Source organism: Pyrgilauda ruficollis, unplaced genomic scaffold (genome assembly GCF_017590135.1).
Source record: "Pyrgilauda ruficollis isolate IOZ18807 unplaced genomic scaffold, ASM1759013v1 scaffold159, whole genome shotgun sequence".
Classification (NCBI taxonomy): Eukaryota; Metazoa; Chordata; class Aves; order Passeriformes; family Passeridae; genus Pyrgilauda; species Pyrgilauda ruficollis.
Window position 1 is genome coordinate 609,927 of NW_024514654.1, and position 24,618 is coordinate 634,544.

The window sequence follows — 24,618 nt, forward strand, 5'->3', positions numbered from 1 at the left end:
CTTCCCAACCTGGCCTGGTGCACTGCAGCAGTTCCTGGTTGGAATTTCAGGTGGCTCAGGCAGCTGCCAGGGTGTGGGACTGCGGTGGAACAGGGCAGGGAGCAGCTCTTGAGGGAGGGGGTGTCACTCAGACCCAGCTCCACGAGCCAGCCCTCACATCCTGGTGCCCTGGAGCCCTGTGCACCAGCCCTGGGCTGAGGCTGGGCAAGGCACTAACTCTGCCTGAGGCAGCCCTGGCCACCTGCAGGGCTCAGGAGGCTGGAAGCAGGGGCAATCTCACCTCCTACTGGCATGCCTCTTGCTCTGGCAGCAGCTGCTGCCCCTCCTTGTCAGCTGAAGTGGCTTTTCCCAGAGCTCTGTGACCTGGCACTGAACTGCTCAGCCCTTGGCTTCCAAGGAAAACGCAAGCTGAGGGCTAGGGCTGCCTACCTGCATAGGCACAGCCCACCTGAGCCTGTCATGGCCTCCTGAGACCTTTGATTGTGAGGGTCCAGGGAAGGGCAGCATTCACCTCTTCAGGGGAAGCACTGCTGTGCTCCAAAGCCTGTCCAGGAACAACAGCTGCACCGTGTGTGCACATCCATAGGAGTCAGCATGGATGCAAGAAGGGCACAGTCACACACACAGTGGGAACTGGCTCCCACAGCCCTGCAGATCCCTCTGCAGGCACCACTGTCCCCTGCACTCCCAGCCAGGCACAGGGTTGGGCCAGGCTGTGATGTCTATCTGGCTAAATCAAGGCCCTGTCAGGGACAGGGACCAGGAGCAAGGACAAATCCAGCCCTTTGGCATCCAGCAGCTGTCCTGAGGCAGAGTGGAACCATGGCCAGGAGCAGCACCAGTGGTCTTAAAAACCCTCACTGGTGTTGGAAACTTGAAGTGAGCTGAGGCTTCCCAGCCCATGAGTCTGCAGGGCTGCCCCCTCTGCTCACCCCACAGTCCTGCCCCTGCCCCCCAGGACTGTGGGCCCACCCCTTCCCATGCCAGCAGTTTGTGCCATGGATCAGGTGCCCAGGCAAGCAGCAACTCAGCTTGTGGAGCTCCAGCCACTGCTGCTCTATTCAGGACAGTCAGCAGTGCACAGCTGGCACTGACAGCACAGAGTTATTTATAGAGCAGGAATACTCTGGACTCACCCCGAAGATTCCCAGTGCAGAGGACAGAATTGCTGCATCAGCTTTCCCTGGCAGTGCAGAGCTTGGAGCTGAGACATTTGCAGGGAAGAAACATTCCCTACTCTGGCTCCCGTGGCATGTCCAGTGTTATGGTCAGAGCTGTCTCCAGAGAGGCATTTCAGCATCCCCTTTGCTCTTCCTGAACACAGTCCATAACAGACCGAATGCTTCCCCCTGGTACCGGTTCAGGCTTGAGGAGCCTGGCCTGGAAACACACTTGCAGAACAGAAGCTCTTCAACAAAAATGAATTTATTTCTTATAGACAACTCCAGTCAGCACAGTCAGTTTTGCTTTAACATCAACACAGCCTGGGTCAAACTGAACAACCCCCAGTGCAGTGGCTGTTAGGAAGCTGTGCTTGTTCTGCCCCTCTCACCCGGCAGCACTTCTGTCGTTGCCGTGATCACACCCCACCTTCTGCTGAGCCTTTCTCAGTCGTTTCTGCACATCATCTAATGACAATTTATCTAATGCCATCACCCCTTCTGCATATCAGCATTCCCAGCAGCAGGAAGGACAGAGCCATGTGGGTACCAGGGTGTGCAGGCATGGTCAGCTCAGTAACTTTAACCCACTGTTAAAGTGAGTTTCCCAGGGCCACTCTGTCCTGAGCACCAGCATTGGGTGCTGGTGAATCCATCACTCCTGCTCCTAAAGACTGAGAGCTGCAAGCAAACACCACTGCTGGGAGATGCCCAAATGCAGAAGGGAACTAAGAAGTCTAGAAGTTGACAATCAAATTTCAAACCAAACTAGTAACTTTAAGAAAATCCAAATTTCAGAACCTGGCACGACCTTTTCTGAAGTTAAATTAAAAACAACGCTCATTATTGAAGCTCCTTCACAGCTCTGCAGGACAATCCTGTCTGCCTGTCGTAGTTTGATTATGCTTAAATACTTTACAACAGTAGTTCATTTGTTCCCAAGAGCATTCCAAATATCTGAACACATTCACTAAATTCATGGTTTCACACAGCAATTATGCTCTACTGGTAATTTAGTGGCACCTGGTGCATATTGCCTTTCCCAAACATAGACTTTAAAATCTCAAATTCATAAATATTTGTATTTTAAATATCTAGTTTTACATGAATATTGGGTATTTCTAGCCTTTTTTCTTTCTGTTTCCAGGTTTTAGTTCAATAAGGAAACCATTTTACATCACAATCTGATCTGACACCAACCTCACACCCCGTCACACCACAGTCTTTAAGAATCATTATTTAAAAACCTATTTCCTAAAGCAAAACTAAAAGGAGTTATGGGGAGAGTTGGACACCAGGCTTCACCCGCAGGAGTTAAATAATATCTTGGCTGTTAATGAATTAGTCTGATTATTTTTTTAAGTTAACATTCACCAGTTTGGCTTTACAACATTCTGACCCTGCCCATCATGTTAACAGCTTAACCTGAGAGCCCTTAAGGCAAATCTCACTTCTCATCAAGATACAGCTTTAAATATGAACTTTACACTTGAAACTTTGAAGTAACTAAAGAAAACCAAAAATTACGAGGAATTCATGTCTCCTCTCTCATACACACTGCGGAGCAGGTCCGTGCACGGCCCCGGGGCTCCCTCTGTCCCCCCTTCCCTGGGCCCTCGCGGGGCCGCGGCCGCAGCCGGGGGGGTCTCGGCTCGTTTCTCTTCGGGCGCTGCCCCCTCCTGAGGAAGTCTCTCCCGAGCCCGTTTGCCAGCCGAGGGTTTGGGCAGGGTCATCTGGAAGGCACACCACAGCACGGTGCGGACCTTGCGCGTGGCCAGGCACAGGGCTCGGAGCGCCGCGGCCAGAGCCAGCACCACTGCAGAGGGAGGAAACGGCCCTTTAGTCCTGGAGCACTGCTGGGGCTGCTCTCGCCCCACACCGCCGGTCCCTGACCTTGTCTGTCCCTTTACAGGATTATAAAAGCTGGATCTGAATTTCTCTGCCCTCACACAGCGAGGCAGGTGTGCAGTTTTTAGGTTCTGAGTTTGTTACAGAACCTTCCTGCTGCAGCTGCACCCCGGGGCTGGGGTGCTCCATGTACACACACACACACTAATGTCACCTGAGCCCTCCCCTTCTGGGTCACAGCGGGGTCCTTCACCTGTCCTGCCAAGAAATCCCTACCATGGGTGAAGGAACAGCTCGTTTGGGGCACTGGACTGAAGCACACAGGTCATGATCTGTGAATGGGTGTTGAACCACAGAGCTGTAAAGGGTCACTGGGCTGTGGTCCCGTTATTCTGGCACAGGCTGCCCAGAGAAGCTGTGGATGCCCACACCTGGAAGTGTCCAAGGTCAGGTTGGACAGGGCTTGGAGCACCCTGGGGTAGTGGAAGGTGTCCCTGCGCATGGCAGGGGTGGAACTGGATGAGCTTTAAGGGCCTTCCCACCCAAACCATCCTGTGATTCTGTAATAAATGCTAATATTGGACCACATGAAATAGAAAGGTGTTGTGGAAAGCGGGCTGGGCAAGACCTGCTCCTGAACAAACCAGAACAGCTTTAGGCCTTTCCCTCAAGGTTTTGCCTGACAAATACAATTACTGCATCCAATAATTTACTGTTCAAAAAAATCCTCCCCAACTGCTGCTCCAGGTTCAACACCCCAAGACAGTGATGGGAGGCAGAGGACCAAGCACCACCCCTCCAGGTAAGTAATCAGATCCCACTGTGCAGAGCCTTCTCTCCTCTCCTAGCAGCTGCACCAAGAACCTGGACCTCCAGGTCTGAAAACTCCTTCCCAGACTACTCTGTTGCAAAGACAATTATTTTCACAGGCTTCAACACCTAAAAAAACCCCTTCACCTTAACAAGTCCCATAATCTTCAGTCAAGGTAAAGAGAAACAAGAATGATGGGGAACAAGTGAAAAGAAAGAATGCTGTAGTGTATCTTCTGAGGTAAACTTCAGCATTACAGAACTGCATGATGGGACACCCCAAAGAAGTAAAATAATCCCTGTAATTCAGATGGAGAAACAACAGCAGAAGAGATCGGGAGATTTAGAAACATAAGACAGCTTCTGACACAAAGCAGGGAGGTCAGAGTGTCGCAGGGAGCAGGAATTTACCCTGACTCCCATTTCAGAGACAAGAGAACCTGCTACTCCGCCTGTGCACTGGTGAAAGATTAAGCTATTTGGCTTATTTGGGACACCATGAAGACTGAAAACATTCTTCCCCTTGTATTTTTGTGCATCCATCCAAAATATGATTTGTAATTATGCCAGTCTAAGACAGGAGATGCTTGAAGAGGAAATCCATTTGTAACCTAAGGCCATTCAGTCACTCTGGGCAGATTCAGCATGGAGATACCAAGGAAGTTCTAGAAAAAGACAGAGCTGGAGGCTTCTTAGGATGAGAAATATGAAGGACAGGGAGAAGCAAGAGGCAATAGCTTAGTAACACCTCCAATCCCTGAATGTGTTATCAAAAAAACCCACTAATTTTTATTCCTTGCTGGTTTGTTAATTGAATGACCACCTCTAAATTGATTTAACCTATTTATCTCTAAAACCCAGTTTTAGTGTCTCCTCAAACCCTCATCCAAACCCCATCCAGTCTGCCTCTGACAAAGCTCTAACATGGAAAAGTAAGTTAAAACTTGAATTACAACCTCCCTCACTTATTTTTGCAAGAAGCATTCAACTTCCCAGCTACCTTATAAAGGTACGTAAGCCCAGCTGTACCTCTCTCATCCTGGCACCTGGGAGGGCCGTGCCGCTGCCGACTGGAAGCACTGACAATTTCATCCTTCCTGCGAGCCTGCACCACGTGGATCGACTCCAGGTGTTTATCCAGAGCAGTGGAGATGTTGGCGTGGAGCGGAGAACTGCGCAGGCGCTCCATCTTCCCCAGCAAAGTCACAACCTAAAGAACAATGCACATCTTACTGGGGTTCACACTGTACTCATCCACACTTACAGGGAAATTAACTAACTAGGGAGAACAGATTAATGATAATCATTATTTTCTTTTGAGAGCAGTTCATGAAGTTAGAGCTGAAGCAGTTTTAAGTTCTTACCTGGGATTTGTTGACCTCCAAAGCCAAAGCTGTGGTACAGCTGGGTGTAGCAAAGCTACAACACCCCAGTAAGGACTCCCAGGTTACTGGTTAATACCAGATCTGTATGTCCCTGAACAAAAGGTGGTTTCAGAATAACGTGCATTTTCCTGAATTCAGAGCACTGGGGTCCTCCCTTCTCACAGCACTGCTGCAATTTCTGGGTGAAAACCCAGATGGGGCCTCTTGTGCTGTACAGGGCAGCCTGGGCCAGCAGCAGTCACAGCTGCACTGGGAAAGGGAAAGCTGCTGTAGAACCATGTGTGGGCTGACTTTGGGATGAACACTCAACACTAAGGGAGCTGAAAACAAACATTCAGAAATAATTCAGGTTTGTTTAGTCCACTGAAAATGTGCATCTTTGTTGTCTTATCTTACACCAGTCACATCACTTGTGGGTTTCCCAGTGGTGAGTGACTCCTCAGCCACAGTCACATAATGCTGAGAACCTGGTTTCTGGTCTGCAGAAAAAGAGAAGCTAAAAATCCCTAAATGGGGATGTTCCTCGGGCCATGGCTACACTTAATGCCTTAAAGAAATGCACATGACTGTTACAAAGATTTAACTGGATGCTCCAACTATGAAGAGTTAATCCCAGATTCAGCCAATTCAGCTTCCACTCAAACCTTTGTACCAGGGTTCCTCTCTGGCCATCACTCTGATGTTAGAATCCAGGTTTAATAGTCCCAACTCTGCTGTTGAGCATCCTTAAAACTACCTAACAAGGTACCTGACAAGGGTTTGAGGTTCTGTACCCTGAAGTTTGGTTCCTCAAATGGCAAGAGAGGCTTAAGCAGTGTTTTGGAGGCAGTTTTAAATTACCAGGACAAGGGCAGGCAAGCCTGCTAAACATGGAAACGAAGGCTGTTCTTTTGGGATTCACAGAGCAGGAGTTTTAGTACACTAAGCCCATCCATATCTTTCAGTCCATCCCTCAGCTGGATGAGCAGCACCAGGCAGGTCCTGCAGGCAGTGAGCAGGTACAGCTCCAGGGATTATTTCTCCTGTGTGAGGCAGGCAGGACAGGCTGCTGCTCCCCCCTGCTGCCCAGTGGCTGGCCCAGCACTGCTGCTGCCTCCAAACCCAGCATGTCCCAGAGCCCTTCCACCAGACAGCCCTGGTAGGGGGGACAGGTTGGTTTCTGCTTCTCCTTGCCTGCAGCAGCAGCAGCACCATGGCTCTGGTACCTGGGCCTCAGGAGGGCCACAGCAGTCCCTCACCAGTGTGATGGCAGTTTTTGCTCCCTCTTCCCCAGCTGTCACCTCCCCAAGGACCCTGGGGCTGTCAGCAGCACCATGGTTTGCCCACAGAGCTCAGCAGATGCCAGTCTCCCATGCCCTACTGGGTGAAAGGGCAATCTATCAACAAACTCAGGCTGAAGGTGCATCAAATAATCATTCTGCATTAAAATATACCACACCCAAGGAAATATACATGTCATTATCTTCCAAACATTAACTAAACCTGGCTTTTCCCACAAATACTTCCTCCACCACAGAGGTACCTCCAAATCCACAGTGGACATTTCCCTGCCAAGCTGCTCTGAATGCAGCACCCCTGAGAGCTGTGCACAGGCTCCAGGACTGGATGCTGCACCACGTGCACGCTCCTGCACCACGTCCTCCTGACACATGGGGATGTAACTGTGAGCCTCAGCCCCTCTGTGGCTCCCTGGAAACAGCACCCTGGAGCTGCAGAAGCTCTAAGAGGGACTGCTGAAATGCTATTCCCTGCACAGCAACGAAGAACAAAGCTATTTTGGGAAAAGCTGCTCTGATCATCTTACCTATCTCACACTGTACTCTAAGTTCTGTGGGATAAGTTCAATAGATTTTTTTTAGTCCTACAACTCACTCTGGCTTGTTCCCGTAGCTGATCCACAATTAAGCGATCAACCCTTGATGGATTTGATGTCAGCCTTGGAATTGGAATGTTGTTAGTACTGGAAACCTTCTTCCCTTGGAAATTCTTAGCAAGAGCTGATTCAGTCTGCAGGAAAACAAAAGAACAACTCCTTCAGAATGTACATGCAGAGTGTGCTTCATTACAGAAACAAGAAAAAATATCAGGTTCAATTTCTTCCCATCAGGGTTTTGCAGATTTTTAAAGGAGACAATGAGGATTCAGGCATTTGGGATTTAACCCTCTGGTGAGACAATCACCTGCTTTAAGTGAACAACTGCTTTACTCAAAGCAGTTCAACTAAAGCAATCGTGCCAACACACCGTGTTCCAGCAGTGCTATGTCTGCTCACTCTGACTACAGCCTGTACTGGTTTTGCCTGGAAATAAAATGGAGGCAAGTCAGAATTACAGGGAAAAAAAATGACCAAACAGATGTGGATCTCACACATAAAATTAAAATAAAACTGTTTCAGTCAGCAATTAACCTAATTTTTATACAGATTAAACTACAGCAAGATTTTTTTTCTTAAGCACCCTGGTCCAGTGGAAGGTGTTCCTGCCTCTGGCAAATGGGTGGAGCTGGGTGGTCTTTAAGGTCCCTTCCAAACCAAACCACTCCAGGATTCTAGATTTTATTTAGCCATCAGAAAACTATTTTGAAAACTACTTGCAAGATTCCAAGTTTCCACCTCTGTCATCCCCTTGTTATGTCACTCTAAAACACCCATAACAACACAGAATTAGCTAAAACTGATTTAAAACTGCAATTCTTGGATGGTTTCGTAAGTGGTCCACTACCAACAAGAGCATGGAGTGCCAAGACAAGGGGGAATTGCTTCACACAGAGAGAGCAGCTTTAGACTAGATATTAGAAATAAATTGTTCCCTGTGAGGGTGGAGAGGCCCTGGCACAAGTTTTCCAGAGAAGCTGTGGCTGCCTCAACCCAGGAAGTGTCCAAGGCCAGGTTGGATGGAGTTTGGAGCAGCCTGGGATAGTGGAAGGTGTCCCTGCCCATGGCAGGGGTGGGACCGAGGGAGCTTTAAGGTCCCTCCCAGCCCAAAGCATTCTGGGATTCTGTGATAAAGCTGAATTCCTCCCACCATGGCTCCTGGCCGTGCACATGCCAGCTTTTTCTCTCTTGCACTTTCCATGCACTCCAGACACCACCTGCCCTCCTTAAGCTGGGCTCACTCTTCCTCAGCCCCTCTATACAAAGCAACTACTGGCTTTTGTCAGGAAACACCACCAAAAGAATCCCCACATTACATCTTCTTGGAATTGGTTTCTTTGTAGGGACTAGCACAGGAGAACTCCCCAAGGTCCAACTACTGCCAGGTGACATTTGGCCCAGCTTCCCCCACAGACAACCCCAGGTATTGAAATTCAAACCCCATCTCAGCTGGTGAAATGAAGACAGGTTTTCCTACAGACCAAAAAAGGCAACTGCTTTTAGCAGGGCTCCACCCAGCACTACCTGAGCCTTTTACTGCAAGTAAATGACCCTTCCCTCAGCCTCTGTTTCTGGGGGGGGAAAAAAAAAGAACTCCTTCAAATACACCTTAGGTTTAAACCTTCAGGGGAACAGGAGGTAGGAATTCAGTATAGCTTCTAAAAAATGGAATTGAAAGAATTAAAGTTTAGTTTAAATTCAAAACATATTTACTGGATTTGCTTTCAAAGTTCTAGAGGCACTGTATTTATTGTATTAATAAAAAAGGTATAGCACATCTTTGTTCCTCATGAACACACCTTCCCCAGCCCTGGGACTGGAAAACCCCTGAATTCCTGCTTTTAGTGCAACGCTCCATACAACATTAGCTATGCATCCAGCCAGGCTACAAATCTCCATATCTTTCACTTTCTATCCCAAAACAAACTTGCAACTTTGAAGTCCCATCAAGCATTTCAACTTCTCACAGCAGAACTACCCATCATCTGTGACTCCACTGAACAGGACGAGATAGATCTACAACAAATCTGTAATATTTTTCTAGTTTGGTTTCCTTACCTTCTTTCTTTCTTTCTCCAAAGCTCTCCACTGCTCATAACACTCTTCCAGTCTCACATGCAGCTCGCTGGCAGGCCCACTGCGACTTTTAACTTGCTTTTGAAATCCAAATGCTGACACAAAACCAGAAAGGGCATTGTCACCATACATCTTCTCTGTGAAGCAGGGGTAGAGGCGTTTGAGATCATCCTGGGAGAACAAGGTGTGAGGCTCCACCAGAGGCACCACGGAGCGGCCCAAGAGGTGAGCAGATCTCATGGGGAAGGTGCTGGGGCCCAGCTGCCGGTTCCGCCTGAAGTCACCCACCATGCAGTTGGGAATGCCTGGAGCCTGCAGGCAGCTCCCAGCAGCAATGGCACTGGTGTCCCCGTTCCCTGCCCCGAGATGCAGCTGCCCCTGAGACTCCAGTAACTCCTGGTACATGTCCTGAAACACCCCATCTGCCTGGTTCTGCCCTTCCAGGTCACAGTGCTCGCTCTGCGGCTTCAGCTGGAAACGCTGTTTGTTCAGATTGTCAATGATCCCCAACTGCTGAGCCAAGTAACTGTCACAGAATCCATTTGGCTGCTTCAACTTCTTCTCACTGAGGTACTCGATGAGGTTCTCTTCTCCACCCCTAACCAGGGCTTCCATGCATGCAGCTGCCCGAGCTCGCTCTGCAGTGCTGTAGCCAAAGTCAAGGCTGGAGAGGAATGGGTTGTCTTGACAGTACTTGTGAAGTAAATTACTATTTAAAGGCAAATTTGAAGATGGCAACTGAAAAACATCATTGGAATGACGAGAGCTTTTTGGAAATGCAGGTGACTGATTATTCAGTTTCAACAAAGGACTTGGATTCTGGAAGGGGCCAGAAGCCGTGGGCTTGGTTTGGATGTTCATCCACCCTGGCCTGGCGCTAGAGCCTGCTGAGGGGACTGCTGCACTGGGCAACAGCGGGAGTGATTTATAGAATTCAGGATTCTGAAGATCGGCCTTGGAAAACTGCTGTTTTTCCACACCATTATTCCCTGGACAAGCTGCAAAAGATTTTAGTCCATATTCAAATTTTTGCCCAAAATCAGTGCCGAAGGAAGATTCGCTTGCAAATTGTTTTTCTGATACAAGTCCTACAGACTTGGGAAATGTAAAGTCGTGCTGATCTGAAATTGTATCTTCAAATTTTTTCTGAGTTCCTGATTTAACTTGAAATAATTTAGCATAGGGCTCTGCATCCAGAGATGGTGCCTCAGGGGTTCCATTTACCAGCTTTCTATTTTCTTGGAGGCTACAACTGGTGCCCTTGTTGGGCTTTGCTTTACCAGCATGAGAATACTCAGTGTATCGGGTAAAATCTGTGTTCTCATTGTATCTGTGACACTGTGGAAGGAATGTTTCTGCCCGCTTTGGGTGCACCTGTGCATCTGCTCCTTTGGGACACACCTTCTCCCTTCCATAAGAATAAGCATCGGCTCCTGAGTCTTTGATTGCTTCTGAGTACCCAGCCTGGGCTGCAAAGGTGTTTTTCAGGTAGGGGTAGTTCTGATATACAGGTGTTGTCTTCACACTCTCATTAGCCTGCAAGCTGCAGCCATTGGCACGATCACTCCTGGCAGAGTACAAGCTCTGCTCTTCCAGGTCCACGCCGGCAAAGCCGCGGTAACAATCGTCTGCTTTCTGCTGTGCCACCAGAGTGGGACTCTGCAGGAACTGCTTGTCAGCAGCAGGGAGGGACTCACTGCCATAGAAACCCTGCTGGGGCACTGCTCCAACCACTGTCCTCCTGGCTTCTGGCAACAGGTCGTGGTGCTCCATTCTGCTTGTGTTCACTGGCCACACTGACTTCAGGGTAGGAGGGCAACTCCTTGAAAAACAAGAAACACATGGTTAGACACTGATCTGTGCTGCTGCTCTTCATTCCCAAACACAAAACAAGGTTTAAGAAACGAATTATTCTCAAATAATTTCTCTCAAATGATTCCAAGATGTCTGACTTCAACTTCTACCCACTCTTGTCATCCTCAGTTTCCCATACCTAGCTGAGAAACTGATTCTGCCTTACCTAAACACACCACCACAGCTCAGGAGCTGTGGACAGGCCTTCAAGCTGCAAGGGATGTGTACACATCAAACCCTGGTCTGTCAGTCCTGTCCATCATCACCAAAATACTCCTGGTTCAGCGCCAACTTCAGGCACCCAGACTACCCTCAGTCTTCCAAAGCCATGTCCCACCACTCCAGAGAAAATGATTCTCTCTCACCTCACTTGTGCACTGCTTCCTGCAGGTAAAGCCAGAGGCAGCATCCCAGCACACCTCATTTCTTTCCACTAACCAGTATGAATGAACACAGGACCATCAACCCCTGACTGCCAAGGAGAACTGTAAACAGACTAAGTAAAGGGGAAATTGTTCCTGGAAGCCATTGCAGGCCAGATTTGGGAGTACTGAACCAGCTCTGCCTGTCCATAGCAAAGGAATTAATGAGTTGTCTCATGATATCAAGACCGACTCTGAAGTTTTCCCCGATTTCAGCCCCATAACTCAGCACACATAGAGAAATCACTGGAATTGTTTGGGAAGACAGAAAGGAAAAGCAGTGCCTGGCTTGGGAACCTGAGAACTTGGCTCCCTGTCTTGTCTCTTAGACCTGGAAAAGACAGAGAGCTCTGTAAGTATCATGGGGATGCTGGAGCTGCCCCCTTCAGTTCATGTTGTTATGACTATGTAATTGCCTCTTCTGGTGCAGGAATAGAGGCAAAATAAACCTGACATTTAGAAACACAAATATTGCTTAGGTAGCACTAACAGCAAGAAACATTAATTTTGCACGGAATTTTCTCCTGCCAGTTCAGACAAATGTGAAGGAGTCTGTGCTTTTTGTATTTTTTCTGTGAATTGATATTAATTAAGAAAGAAACCTAAAGTCTGAATTCAGTCTTGATTAAAATAAAAAAAAAACAGACCAAAGCATACATCCAGGGGATTCCTCTGAATACAGCATGTCCACAACACTTGTTAAGATCTTATTAAAAAAATGCCAATTAACAAGTTCTGTAAATACCAGAGAGCCAAAAGCTGCCATGCAACGCAGCTTTGGGAAAAGCTTCCAAGTATCCCAAGCAAAATGTTCGAAGATGAGGGAAAGGGAGAGAAGGCTCACAGAGCAGGGGGCCTGGCCAGCAGCAGATGGAGCTGACTCAGGAGCACAGTGAGATCAGAGAGGAGAGTTTCTGTCACCTGCACCTCACTCACCCCTCAGCAAAGCACGGCTGTGGCTTGTCTTGTTCCTCCAAGATGTTTGACACAAGTCCATATAAATCAGTTTCACTGCCATAATCATTCCTTTCGGGCTGAATCCTGAAAACCAACTGTGTATTAATAAAAATAATTCCTTCATTCAAAGTACTTCCTATGTTAAATTAAACAGAAAAATATAATCCATCTACTACAACACACACACACACTCCCTGTCAAGGATGACTACCTGGACTTCAGGTTAATCTGAGGAGCAGCAGGCTGCTTGGTGTCGTCGGTACACGTAGACCAAGGGGGGTACAAAAGGGAAGGGTCCATGGGTGCAGAGTACTCTGATGTTGAAAGGGAAGAACTGTAGGCCTGAGGTAACTCCACATTTTCTTCATTCTGCATTTAATGTACAATAAAAGCATTTGTTTAATATGAAACACCTCAAACTGTCATTTTGTCATTGTACATGGTTGTAACTGAGTTCACTCTTGGAGCAACCAGCACACGAGAAATAAGCAAGCCACCCACTTGGAATATAACTTATTTCAGGCCATGTTAATGTCTTTAAGCAGAATTCTCAGAATTCTTAAGGGAGCTCTCTGTCCCTTCCCTTGCCCTCTGTTGCAGATGGAAGCTGATCATATCTTCTCACTTTTCACCCCTCTTGAGCACAAACAGATGCTCTCAGGTATGCTAAACTAGTGTTGCTTAAGGCTTATGGGAAGCTTTCATATTTTACATCCTGCTTGGCAATTGTTTAAGAAGAAGCTGCTAGAGCTGCACAGCACAACTTCTTTGTCATTCAGCCTTGGTTTCTGTGTGTCCTGAGCTGACCTTTGCTGGAAACTGAGTAGGGGACACCTCCCCAACCACCCAGAGACCCCCCAAAAAGGCTCAGGCAGGCATTGTAACAAGTATTGGTACTGGACTTGTAAGATGCTTTCTTCTGTCCCACCAGACACCAAAGTCAGGAGCTGTTTGCATTTGAATGGGAGAATCCACAAATGACTCAATTATGCTGGACCTTACCAGAGGGATTTAAGAACTAGGTTCTGGAAAGAACAGGATTTAAGAACAAGGTTTTTGGAAAACAATGTAAAACTCTTACTCTTAGGACTGGAATGGAAGGCATCACAAAAAGTATAGTGAAGAAATACAAACCACAGTGTGCATCCACAGATCCAGCATCAGCCTCCCCCAGGACAAGCCAAGAAAGGAACACACCAGGAAATTACTGGCAAATAGACTTCTCTCATTGCCATGGCAGAATGGGTATCAATACTTATTGGTAATAGCTGATACATTTCCTGGGGGCCTGAAGCTCTTCCCTGCCAAGCCAACCAGGCTGAGGAGTTAGGTGAGGTACTACTGAAAGAGATCATTCCTAGGCACACGATACCTACAGGTGTGTCAGCAAACTGTCCTGGTTCTGGCCAGGACAGGGTTAATTTTTGCAGTAGCTGGGAAGGGGATACAGAAGTTATTCTGTACCACCCAATCTCAATGCCTGGGGTGGGGGAAAGGGGCTCTTTCCCAGGGAGAAGGGGATTCTTCCAGTTGAGAAAATGTGCTGGAGGGAGCCATCCAGTATTATTGGAAACTTTTCCATGTGAATCCTTCCCTGTACCCTCCCCACTAGTGCTGTTGCTGTTACCTTCCCTCTTCTTGTCTCATCGCTGCTCCCAGTAAACTGTTCTTAGCTCAGCCTGTGATCTTTGCCTTTTGTGCCTCCAATTCTCCTCCACTATGCCACAGCAGGGAGGGGAAGGGGAGAGCAGGGGAGATCAGTGTGTGGTTTGGAGAGTCTCAGTGGGAGAAACGAACTGGGTGCCATTCCCAAACCAGGACAACCTTAACTGGCACCCAACAAACGTGAGACACGAAGGGTTGGGTTAACAACAGATCTGCCCAGAGCAGACTGGAAACAAATCTGATCCAAGCATTTGTTGTAGCGGGTATGGAGCACCAGGCGCTGGGGAAGCTGAACAGTTCAGTGGACTGTTAAAAGCCACACTGGAAACAGTGGGTGGTGGGACCTTCAAACACTGGGATCTACATTTAGTGAAGGTCACCCGGTCACTGAACACCTGAGGCTACACCAATGCAGCTGGCCCTGACATCAAAACCTCCATGTATCATAGAAGGAATAAAGGAAAAAACAAAGAGGCCTGAGATGCTGCCACCAGCACTACTGAGGATCAGAATAACACCTAGATCCAGAGATAAACTCAGTCCTTTTGAAATCTGTACAGGAGACCTTATCAGGTAGTCTCTTACAAACCACATTCTGTGAATATGTGGGCCATGAACACTTGTGTAATTACGTTATCTCCCCAAGGAGAGTTTATCCTCTATCAACAAGTACTTTCACTGCAGGAATCTAATTTATCTGGACCTTCCTGTTCATGACATCCAGGTGGGAGATTGGGTCTGAGACCAGGGAACAATGAGGCACCACTGGAACACAGGAAAGGACCATACCAGGTTCATTTCACAACACACACAACTGTGAAACTCCAAGGACTACAGCAGTGGAAGCACCATTCAGGACTGAAGAAAACTACAGGACCAGGTAGGTGAGAAAGCACCTCCTCTGGACCTTTGGGACTACAAAAGTTAAAAAGTAACTTCATGAACTGTGCCTGGGAAGAAGGCCTGTCTTACACAGAACTTGAATGCCCTCAAGGGGTAGTAGCAATTCCAACTGCAGTAATTATTTTAGACAAACACAATTGCACAGACCAGGATTGCAAAGACAGTGCCAGATGTCAAACTTGCTATAATGTTGGTAAAATTTTACACTGGTTAGGATTCTTCCTGTGACATGTTTCCCTGAATTGCCTTAACCTTTTTGAATATGACACTTACATATGTAATCCTTTTGTTCTTTCTTGTCCAGTCAAAGACGGTAACAGGAAACCAATTGTACAATGGTTTAAGGAGGATGGAACAGAATTAAATTATTAATCAATGTTACAACTAGATGGGAATCTGACAACATACACTCTCTAAAATTTCCTTTGATGCATAAGGAGGATGAAGGTAAATATCATTGCTGAGGTACAGGAGATAAAGTAGTAGCAGAAGGCTACAAGTAATGGTAAAAGGAAACCCCTGACCATTAACACCTCCCAAAGCATCTCAAATCTGGGAAATCAGTCTGTATGTAATTAAGGAAGCAGGGAAACAACATTGACTATTTAATATTGACTGTACTTAAAACTATAGTATATAATATTCATGCTATTATTGCTCTAGACCTGATCAATAGTGGAACCACAAGGCATCCAACAGGACACAGAGCATGGACCCATTAAGAAGGAAACAGATGACAAACCACAGGTGTCAGCACCTGTAGGAAATATAATTGAAATTCAAGATTTCTGCCTAGATATGGAACAGAACATCTGCAATTCTGAAATTCCACCAGTAATTAATATAAAAATGATACTCAGATACATGAGTAGAAGGTGGGTATGCTTTAGTACTCATTGGGAAGACACAGAAACAGATAACTAATTAAATCACATTCTAATTTTTGTGTTTGTAAACTTACCCAGCTCAGAGATTCTAACTACTCAAGTCTCAGTAGCTTCCTTTAAACTAATAAGAAAACCCCTATATCTTAATTTCAACTGCACAACCTAGCCCTATGGGTAGGAGCCTTATGCTAGCATAGAAATTGCTACAATGTAAAAATTTGCAAAGGCAGTTAAAAGCAGCTAAAAACAATAGCAGAAACGCTTTCTTCCTATCCATCATGACACTAAAGAGACCCACCAGGTAATGGAATGAGCAAAGAAAGGTGGAGATCACAGGTGGGACGTTTTATTTTATTTAAGGCTGCGACTTAGGCACGCAGGAACTATGGATTACACAGGTAGGTTTATGCAAAGTTTAGTGCCTAAATTCTCTCACTTTTCACTCCTTGGTATGATTGGTTTGGGGAAACTTCCCCTGGTACCATGCACAGAATAAACAACATCTCCTTTCTCAACCTGACCCTTCATCTACACTTAGAGAGTTCTTAAAACCATGCTAGCAATGGTTTTAACAATGCTAGCCTAAAACACCTGCTCCACTTCCTGCTGATTGACCCCTGCCAGGAGTTAGGAATTACACCCCCTTTCTCCCCATCATTACAGAGTGTTAAGGTACTGAAAAAAACTTACAGCCAACTGATTTCTTGAGGAAAGGCATTATATCCTGATTAAGTGAAAAGGAACATCTTTACCTTTGTCTTGTCTGATTGGTTTAGACACAATAGACCTTCTTAGCTCTCAGTAAGTGAAACAATAAATGGTGTTTTTGCAGGGTTAAATATAAAAGACTCACAATACACTCCTTTGTGGAGCAGAGTAGTCTGACAAAATAACAAGTCCTGGATGGAAGAAGCAGCAAGTCCATCTCGAAGGTACTGAGAATGAATTTTCATTTGAGTCTTTTACCTCAGTGAAAGTTTATGGCTATGAAAGGCAAAAATTCCAAGAGAGAGCTGACATATTTAGCTCCTGTCCTGGCACTTTCTGCTGATCAGACTAAGAACTGGTTCATACAAGCTCTTGGATTACAGAAATATCTGAGGCAATAGCTAAGGTTCTCTTTCTTACCCACTTTCCAGTTTTCCTAAAAGAGTTGTTTGCTCCTCACTCTGCGTACAATTGTTTATGCCAACAGAAGAACAATTACCGTGAACATTTCACCAGAACAATGGTGAAATACCATTTGAACAAACATCCCCTACAGCTTCATCAGTGATTGCATTAGAAAAGCCATTGTCCCCTCCGAAAGTTACAACAATGAAGATTTACTACATTATATCAAACACTGATTTATGTTCACCAGTGCAAGCAACCACTTCAGAAACATCTTCTGACCATTTTGTTCACAACCAACCCAAACTCTTACAGAGCTATAAAAATAATCAATAACCAACCGAACCTGTGATTTGTAGCAGCCATAGAGCGAGGCAGAGCCCGGCAGGGCGGTGCTGAACACGTCCGTGGGCCTCCCGCCCGCTTCCGCACTGCCCCAGCAGCGGCCGCCGCCTCGGAACGCCACGTTGGGCTGCGGGGACAGGGAAAGGACAGGGACATCAGGCACACAGAATGGCATGAGGGGCTGAGGGGACAGGGAAAGGACAGGGACATCGGGACACACAGAATGGCATGAGGGGCTGAGGGGACAGGGAAAGGACAGGGACATCAGGCACACAGAATGGCATGGGGGGCTGAGGGGACAGGGAAAGGACAGAGACATCAGGACACAGAGAATGGCATGGGGGGCTGAGGGGACAGGGAAAGGACAGGGACATCAGGACACACAGAATGGCATGGGGGGCTGCGGAGACAGAAGGACAGAGACATCAGACCACAGAACAAAGAGGGGCTGTGGGGACAGGAAAAGGACAGGGACAGCAGGACACACAGAACAGCACATGGGGCTACAGGGACATAACTCCACACAGCCATAATTACATAAAGACACACAATTCTAAACAGAGCTGACAGTTATGAATTTTATACCAAAGTTAACTTCTTTAACACTTCTAATTTACTGCTGGATTCTGTTCCATCTGAGTTTTCAAGGATGTGGCTCTATATATGGATGTAAAACACTTTGCTATTTACCCTGAAGGAGAAGCTGGACCTGCCAAAGCACAAGAAACTCCAAAGGTGTTCAGAGACAGAGGAGGTGCAGATCAAGAGGAAATATGCACTCTCCGTTTCCACCACCTGAGCTTCCCCACATCAGAGCCACCACAGGGGGACATCAAACACAGAAGAATGCTCACAGAATCAGGGCGTGGTTTGGAAGAGACCTTAAAGCTCATCCAGAAGTTCCAACCCCTGCCATGGGCAGGGAACCCTTCCTTCAACAGCAGTAGAGGAGTTATTCGGCCTTCACACATTCCTGGACACCTCTGGCCCTTACATCACTGCTCCCAAACACTGTTTAAGTTACATGATGGCATGGATGTGCATTTCCAGTTGCCAGGAGCTGGAAATTTCCCACAATACACACCCTGAGAGCTGTGGTAGGAATCTGCTCCATTCTGTAACTATGGGAGAAACAACTCCAACTAGAGGGACACCCCTCCAAGTGCCAGAAATCACAGGCCAGCAGGAGCAAGGAATGAGATCAAACAAAAACTGAGGGCTCTTCTCTTCTCCCAAGGGTGAGGCACACAAGGAAAAGCTAAACTGGCTAGCTAAACCCCCCTTTAGCCAACAAATAAAAAAGTGAAGTTATTGGCATTTTACCATAGCAGCTCATTTGGAATGATGAATAAATTCAGAAAAGTCAAAGTTTCCCAGAGTCAGGTTCTGAATAAGCTCTGCTCTCTAGAAACACATCCTTCTGCAGCTCCCAAGTGATCTTCATTGTAGCTCACACCACTGTTATGCCCTGGTATTTTTGGTGTTTTTCTGGCACATTTTCCAAATAAGTGAGCACACTGAGTTATTGTAGAGCTCGGCTCTATGTCCTGAGCTTATTGAGCCATATTTTCTCCTCAGCGATTGCCATTAACAGGGACACCTGACACTGCAATCCCACAGAACAAAGGCAAACTTATAATGCCAGAGACGGCCCTAAGACACCCCCAAACCCACACTTTCTTCCTTTTTCCACAAACAGGTATTTTTCAGGATGCTGAGGGGTATTTTTCCCCACAGGCCTGAGCTCCGTGTCTCACACCTGCTCCCACACGGGAGGGCGCTGGATCCCGGAGGGGGCAGCGGGGCTCGGACACCCACCGGGGTCGGGCCTCGGTGCCTCCTCAGCGCCCAGAGGGTCAAGCCCAAAACAGCCGCGGAGGCCCGCCGGGTGTGTGACGGGTGGAGGCGCACAGCGAACCCCGGTCCCCATCTCGGCCCCTGTCCCGCTCCCGTCCCTCACCTCCATGGCTCCGGGCCGGTCTCGGCGCGGGCCCGCGCGGGGCGGCCTGAGGCGAGTTCCGGCCGTTGTCCTCGCGCCGGCCCAACGGCCGCCCCACCCCGCGCGCCCCCGCCCATTGGCCAGCGCCTGAGGCGCTCGTCCAATCAGCGCCCGCACGACCGCCTCGCACCTCCCCGCGCAACGTGAGCGGCTCTGTTGGCCATGCGGTGACAGCCACGCGGCGAGCAAAGCGCTGCGCCGCGATTGGCCCCGCCCGCCAACGCGCAGCCAATGGGAAAACAGCTCGCTCGTGCTTCCCGCCAATGAGCGGCCGCGGAGGCGCCGCTCGCCCGGAGACAGTGCTCCGAGCGCCCCCTGGGCCCTGTCACCCCCCGGGCCCTGTCACCACCGAGCTCTGTCACCACCGAGCTCTGTCACCCCTGGACCCTGTCACCACCAAGCTCTGTCACCCCCGGGCTCTGTCATCCCCTACGGCCTCTATCACCCCCAGACCCTGTCACCTCCCTTCGGCCCTGTAATCCCCGGACCCTGTCATCCCTCCGGACCCTGTCACCTCTCCAGACCCTGTCACACCCCCACCCCAAGCTTGTCACCCATCCCCTGAGCCTGTAACCCCTGAGCCTGTCACCCCTCCAGACTCTGTCACCCCCACTCACACCCCATCATTGCCCGGGCCCTGTCACCCCTCCCAGCCCGATAAGGATTCCCTTCAGGGCCGGGCCTGAGCTGCGGGATGGGCTCTGGAGCCGCCCGAGGCCTTTGCACAGCCAAGGGCCCGGGGACATGTGGCCCAGGCAGGGGACTGCCACCCAGGACACAGCAGGAGCTGGTGACCCCAGACTGTGCACACACCTGTAAGGGTATACAAGCCAAGGATTTCCTCAGTTTCAGGTGTTATTTTGCTATTTAATTATTGCACCAAGATTAGATAATCTGGATTGAGATGGCTGAGACTCTGCTGTGGGCAGCCTGGTGTGACCCGGAGTGTGGGGGCTGCAGAGGGGCTTTGGTGCCAGCTCAGGTGGTGACAGTGACTCCCAGAGTGGCTCCGGATGGTTGGACAGCCCTTCCATGGCAGCCCTGACCAGTGCCAGCTATCTCCTCAGTGCTGCTCGTCTCTCACAGGAGCAAGAGGAACCCTCTGTCAGCCCTCACTGGTGACACAGCTGTCCTCAAGTGCCTGTGGCAGGCTCTGTGCCCTGCTGAGGTGTCCCAGAGCCCCAGGGCTGCTTGGTGGAAGAGAAGCCACGCAGGAGGTGGTGGCAGGGGAGCTGGGACAAGCAGGGGGTCACAGCCTGTGTTTGTTTATACTTTTCATTGTTGCTGCTGGTTTAGATACTCTGCCAGCACATGACTGTCGCTGCTCTCCATGAAAAGGACTAAGAAAAACCCACAAACTCTCAAGCCACACCCAACTTGTTTTTACTTCTAAAGATACTTTGTTTTGCACTCTTCAAGCTGTTTTTAAGGCACCTGGAGACAGCATTTTTTGCTGCCACCGCTATCTGGGCCACTCAGGGCAGCAAGTGCCCACAGGAGATGTTATTTTATGAATCTTGGTCTTTTGTGCTGCCATACATCTCTCACTTCCTCAGTGTGTGCTGCCAGCCCACAGGATCATGGGGAGTGTGGTATTCACATGCCCTCTGGACAGAGAGAAGTTGTGAGCAAGAGTGAGTGCGAGGCAGATTCAGTTTAGATGCAATGTATATAGTATAGAATAATAAAGTAATTATTTAGCCTTCTGATGATGGAATCAGATGCATCATTTTCTCTCTCTCTCTCACACGTTGGAGTTGCCCTTGATTTTCAATAGGGGAAGGCAGCCAGGTCTGCCCAGCCCCTTCCTAAAGCCACCCAGGGACTGCAGACACAGATGTTCTGTCTGCTGGAAGCCAGAGGATTCACTCCAGGAGATCAGGGGGTCATCAGTGAAGGTCTTGGTTCCAGGATGTGCCCAAACCCACAGAGCTGTGGGGCAGGGATTTGGGGCTGGCTCAGGAGTAGCCAGGTGTGGGCTGTGCTCCCCCTTAGTCCTGGATCTGCAAAAGAGTCAGTGTGATCTTTGTGCTTGGTTTGGGGGAGCTTTGCTCTGTTTTTCTCCCTCTTTTGAAATGGTGAAAAGTGGGGAAGCATGGCCACTGCCTCACTGTTCCCCTCAGCCATTCCCTACAAATTAATATGTTGCATTTCCCGCATTCCTTGCTGCAAGAGACTCCCTTAAGGCCACAGAGCAGAGATCTGGGAAGCTGAGAGCAGTGAGAATCCCCCCAAAACCCATCACTGAGCCAGAGCACTGCTGGGCTGAGCCTCCTGCCTGGGCACCTTTCCAGCTGCGCAGGACAAAGGTGTCAGCATTGTCACCTGCTGGGGTCTGGCCACCCCGAAGCACAGGGCTTGTTTGCAATATTTAACAACCACTTCCCAGCGCGGTGATTTCTGTCAGGGACAGTGAAAGTGCTCAGCTGCGGGCAGGGGCAACAGGCTCTCACTGCAGGAAACTGAATCCTTGCACTGCTGGGATCAGCCCACGGCAGATTTAGGCACTGACCCCATTTCTTCTGCCCCTCGCTGAGGCACATCCACAGTCTGTGGCACTGTCCACTTTGGCCAGTGTGGTGAATTCTCCTTGGTGCCAGTCTTCCATGGATCTGGCAATGCCTCTGGATGCCAGCTGACTCATGTACCTGTTCAAGGCAGTAACCAGCAGTTACAATCAGTATTAATATTTTATGATGCTGTCAAAGCCCACGCAGGAAGCTGCTGGGACAGGCTGCTAATGCGTTAAAGCTCCCAGGATGTTTGGGTTGGCTTTGCAGACACCACTGAGCTTTGGGTTGCGGTGTTTGCCATCACCTCCCTCAGAACACAAATCTCGGAGCACAGCTGGGATTTCATCTCTGGCTGAACATCACACAGGGGGAAGAGCTCTGGGAAGAAGCAATTGTCACCTCTCAGCACCGCTCCTCCAGTGTCTCTGCTTCTCCAGAGCAAAGCACAGTTTCCAGTGAATCCCACAGGGATCCTCATCCCAAAGCCTGGCTGGAAGCTCCCGGTGCTCAGACAGGACCCGGGGGTGGGAGCAGAGCTGCAGCCGTGAGCGACGGGCTGGGGGTGGGCTGGAGGAGCCCTGAGCCCCGTGGGGACAGCCACGGCCGGCTGTGACACCTGCGAGGGGCTGGGTGCCTCTGAGCTCCCATTGCTGCCTCTGGGGCTCACACACCCGGGGTTGTATCAAATACCAACAACCACCAGTGCCAGAGAGCGGGAAATCCCGTCAGGGAAAGTTAAACCATCAGGTGTCATCGAAGGAGACCACGATGCCTGGTTTACAGCAGCTGCTGTGCGGGCTCTTCAGAGCAGGAACAGAATCAAAGCCAGATTAAAAATGAAATGAAAATAAATAAAAATAAATGAAAACAGAATTAAATTTTTTAAAATTATGTACAATTAAAAAAATTAAATTAGTATAATAATTTATTATATATATAAATATAGCATCCTATATTGTTATAATATACAATATTATGTTAACAATGATATAATATATAATAATATATAATATAATAATATACATAATATAATTATATTATTACGTACAATATGCTATACAATACAGAATGTAAATACTATCATTAATATAGCAATAATTATACAAAACTACGAATAATTATTATAAACAATATTAATTAATCAAAACCACATCAAAACAGAACGAAATAATTCAAATAATGAAAGCAGGGGTTGCCTGGCGGCTCGGCCCCGTTCACCCTCACACCACGGCGCTCGGCCCATCCCTCTGCGGGCCGGGACCGGAACCGGGACCGATCCCACACTCGGACCGCCGGCACTACCGGGACCGGCCGGAACCCTTGGCCCCGCCCACCCTGTCCCATCGACCAATCCCCACAGCGCTCCCGATGACTGACAGCAGAACGTCCTGCCCCTCACAGCCAGGCAGGTGCCTTCCGTGACGCACCCCTCCGTGCTTTGAGCGGCGGGCAGAGAGACCAATGGAAAGACGGAATCGCGCAGGGGGCGTAGCCTCCTCGCCGTAGAGGCCCCGCCCCGGCGCGCCGCGGCGCCTGCGCTGCGCCGCCCCCTGGCGGCCGCGGGGAGGGCCTGTCGGTCGGCGCTGCGGCAACATGGCGGGGCGGGTAAGTGGGGGGGACACGGACCGGCCGCTATCGCCCATCCCCTGCCCCCTCCTCCGCTCCTGCTCCTCCCTGCGCCACCGCGGCTTGGCGAGCTTCTCGCAGCCCCGCTGCCAGGAGGCCGTTCAGCCCTGGGGGGGTCCCCCGGCAGCGCTGTGAGGCTGTGGTGACCCCCTCACAGCCAGGGGTGTGGGGGCTCCTGACGGTCCTGTGAGGCTGTGGGGGACCCCCAGTGGTGTGGGGGGCTGGCGGTGACCCCTCTCCCGATGTTCCCCGGGCCTTTCGGGAGGCTGAGGTGGCCTCTTGGTGATGTGGCATGTAGGACAGGACTGGGGTTCCTTCAGGAGCCGGGGCAAGGGTGACTCGTCTCCCCGTGGGGCAGGATTTTAGGGTCCCCCAGGGGTGCTGTGGGACCCGGGTGGCCCCTTGGCAATGTGGGGTGTGGGACAGGACTGGGGGTTCCCTCAGGAGCAGGGTGACCCCTTTCTGTGTGGCTGTGAGGCAGCATTTAGGGTTCCCTAAGGGTGCCGTGGGGTTTCAGTGGCCTTGTGGGGTGCAGAGCTGGATTTTGGGGTTTCCTGGGGGTGCTCAGAGCCTGTGGGGACCCCTTGGTGCTGTGGGATGAGCGTAGAGCTCCCTCAGTGGTTGGGGTGCTGCCTCTCCCTGTGGAGTGGGGCAGGATTGTGGGGTCCCCTGAGGGGGCAGTGAAGCCCGGGGTGTCTCGGTGCTGCTGTCAGGATTTAGGGTGCCCGGGGTGCTGTGAAGCTCTGGTGACCCCTTTTCCTGTGAGCAGGGACCTTTAGGGATGCTGTGACAGGGGGTGATCCCTTGGTGCTCTGGGCTGTGGGGCAGAATTTTGGGATTCTCTGAGGGGCCTGTGTGGGTCTGGGGTGCCCCTGTCTCCATGGGGTGTGCAGCAAAATTTTAGGGTCCCCTAAAGGTGCTGTGAGGCTCTGGTGACCCCTTGATGCCATGGGATATGAGGAGATTTTCTCATGTGGGAACCAGCCAGATGCTGTTTTATAATGTGGGTCCACCTTTTGTTGTGTGGAAACACAGTAAGGGTTGTGCAGTGGTTTTATTCTGTATTTAAAAAATAAAAAAATCCCTTATTAGTGATAGATCACATCAGCAAGTGGCCAGAAAGGCTTTAAAATGTGAAGGAACAGCCTTTGCTGTGAAATCCCTTCTTGTGGTGCATGCACA

The 24,618-nt window shown here is 49.3% G+C and overlaps 2 protein-coding genes across 4 annotated transcripts in view; one reads left to right on the forward strand and one right to left on the reverse strand.

The window, feature by feature from the left end:
- Window positions 1–2,683: 2,683 nt before the first annotated feature.
- MEIOC (meiosis specific with coiled-coil domain) lies at window positions 2,684–23,405 on the reverse strand. The gene is made up of 8 exons (XM_041462009.1): window positions 23,238–23,405; window positions 17,300–17,425; window positions 12,597–12,754; window positions 12,365–12,469; window positions 9,135–10,974; window positions 7,076–7,210; window positions 4,848–5,028; window positions 2,684–2,976 (listed from the first exon to the last, which is right to left on the reverse strand). The coding sequence occupies exons 1-8, from the start codon at window positions 23,403–23,405 to the stop codon at window positions 2,684–2,686; spliced, it is 3,006 nt and encodes a 1,001-aa protein (XP_041317943.1).
- The window catches only part of NSF (N-ethylmaleimide sensitive factor, vesicle fusing ATPase), a 76,205-nt gene continuing 74,867 nt past the window's right edge, over window positions 23,281–24,618 (forward strand). For all 3 annotated transcript variants that reach the window (XR_005954681.1, XM_041461982.1, XM_041461981.1), the window contains exon 1: window positions 23,281–23,415. Coding sequence is in view for 2 of the 3 variants with exons in the window: in XM_041461982.1 (XP_041317916.1) it covers window positions 23,404–23,415 (12 nt within the window). In the remaining variant the exon portion in view is untranslated. The remainder of the gene's footprint in view (window positions 23,416–24,618) is intronic.

Coding starts and splice junctions, on each gene's coding strand:
- MEIOC (XM_041462009.1), bottom strand. CDS start 23,405: ATGTTGCCGCAGCGCCGACCGACAGGCCCTCCCCGCGGCCGCCAGGGG. Junction 17,426..23,237: donor GCCGCTCAAAGCACGGAGGG/GTGCGTCACGGA, acceptor CTGTCCCCGCAG/CCCAACGTGGCGTTCCGAGG. Junction 12,470..12,596: donor CAGATTAACCTGAAGTCCAG/GTAGTCATCCTT, acceptor GTTGGTTTTCAG/GATTCAGCCCGAAAGGAATG.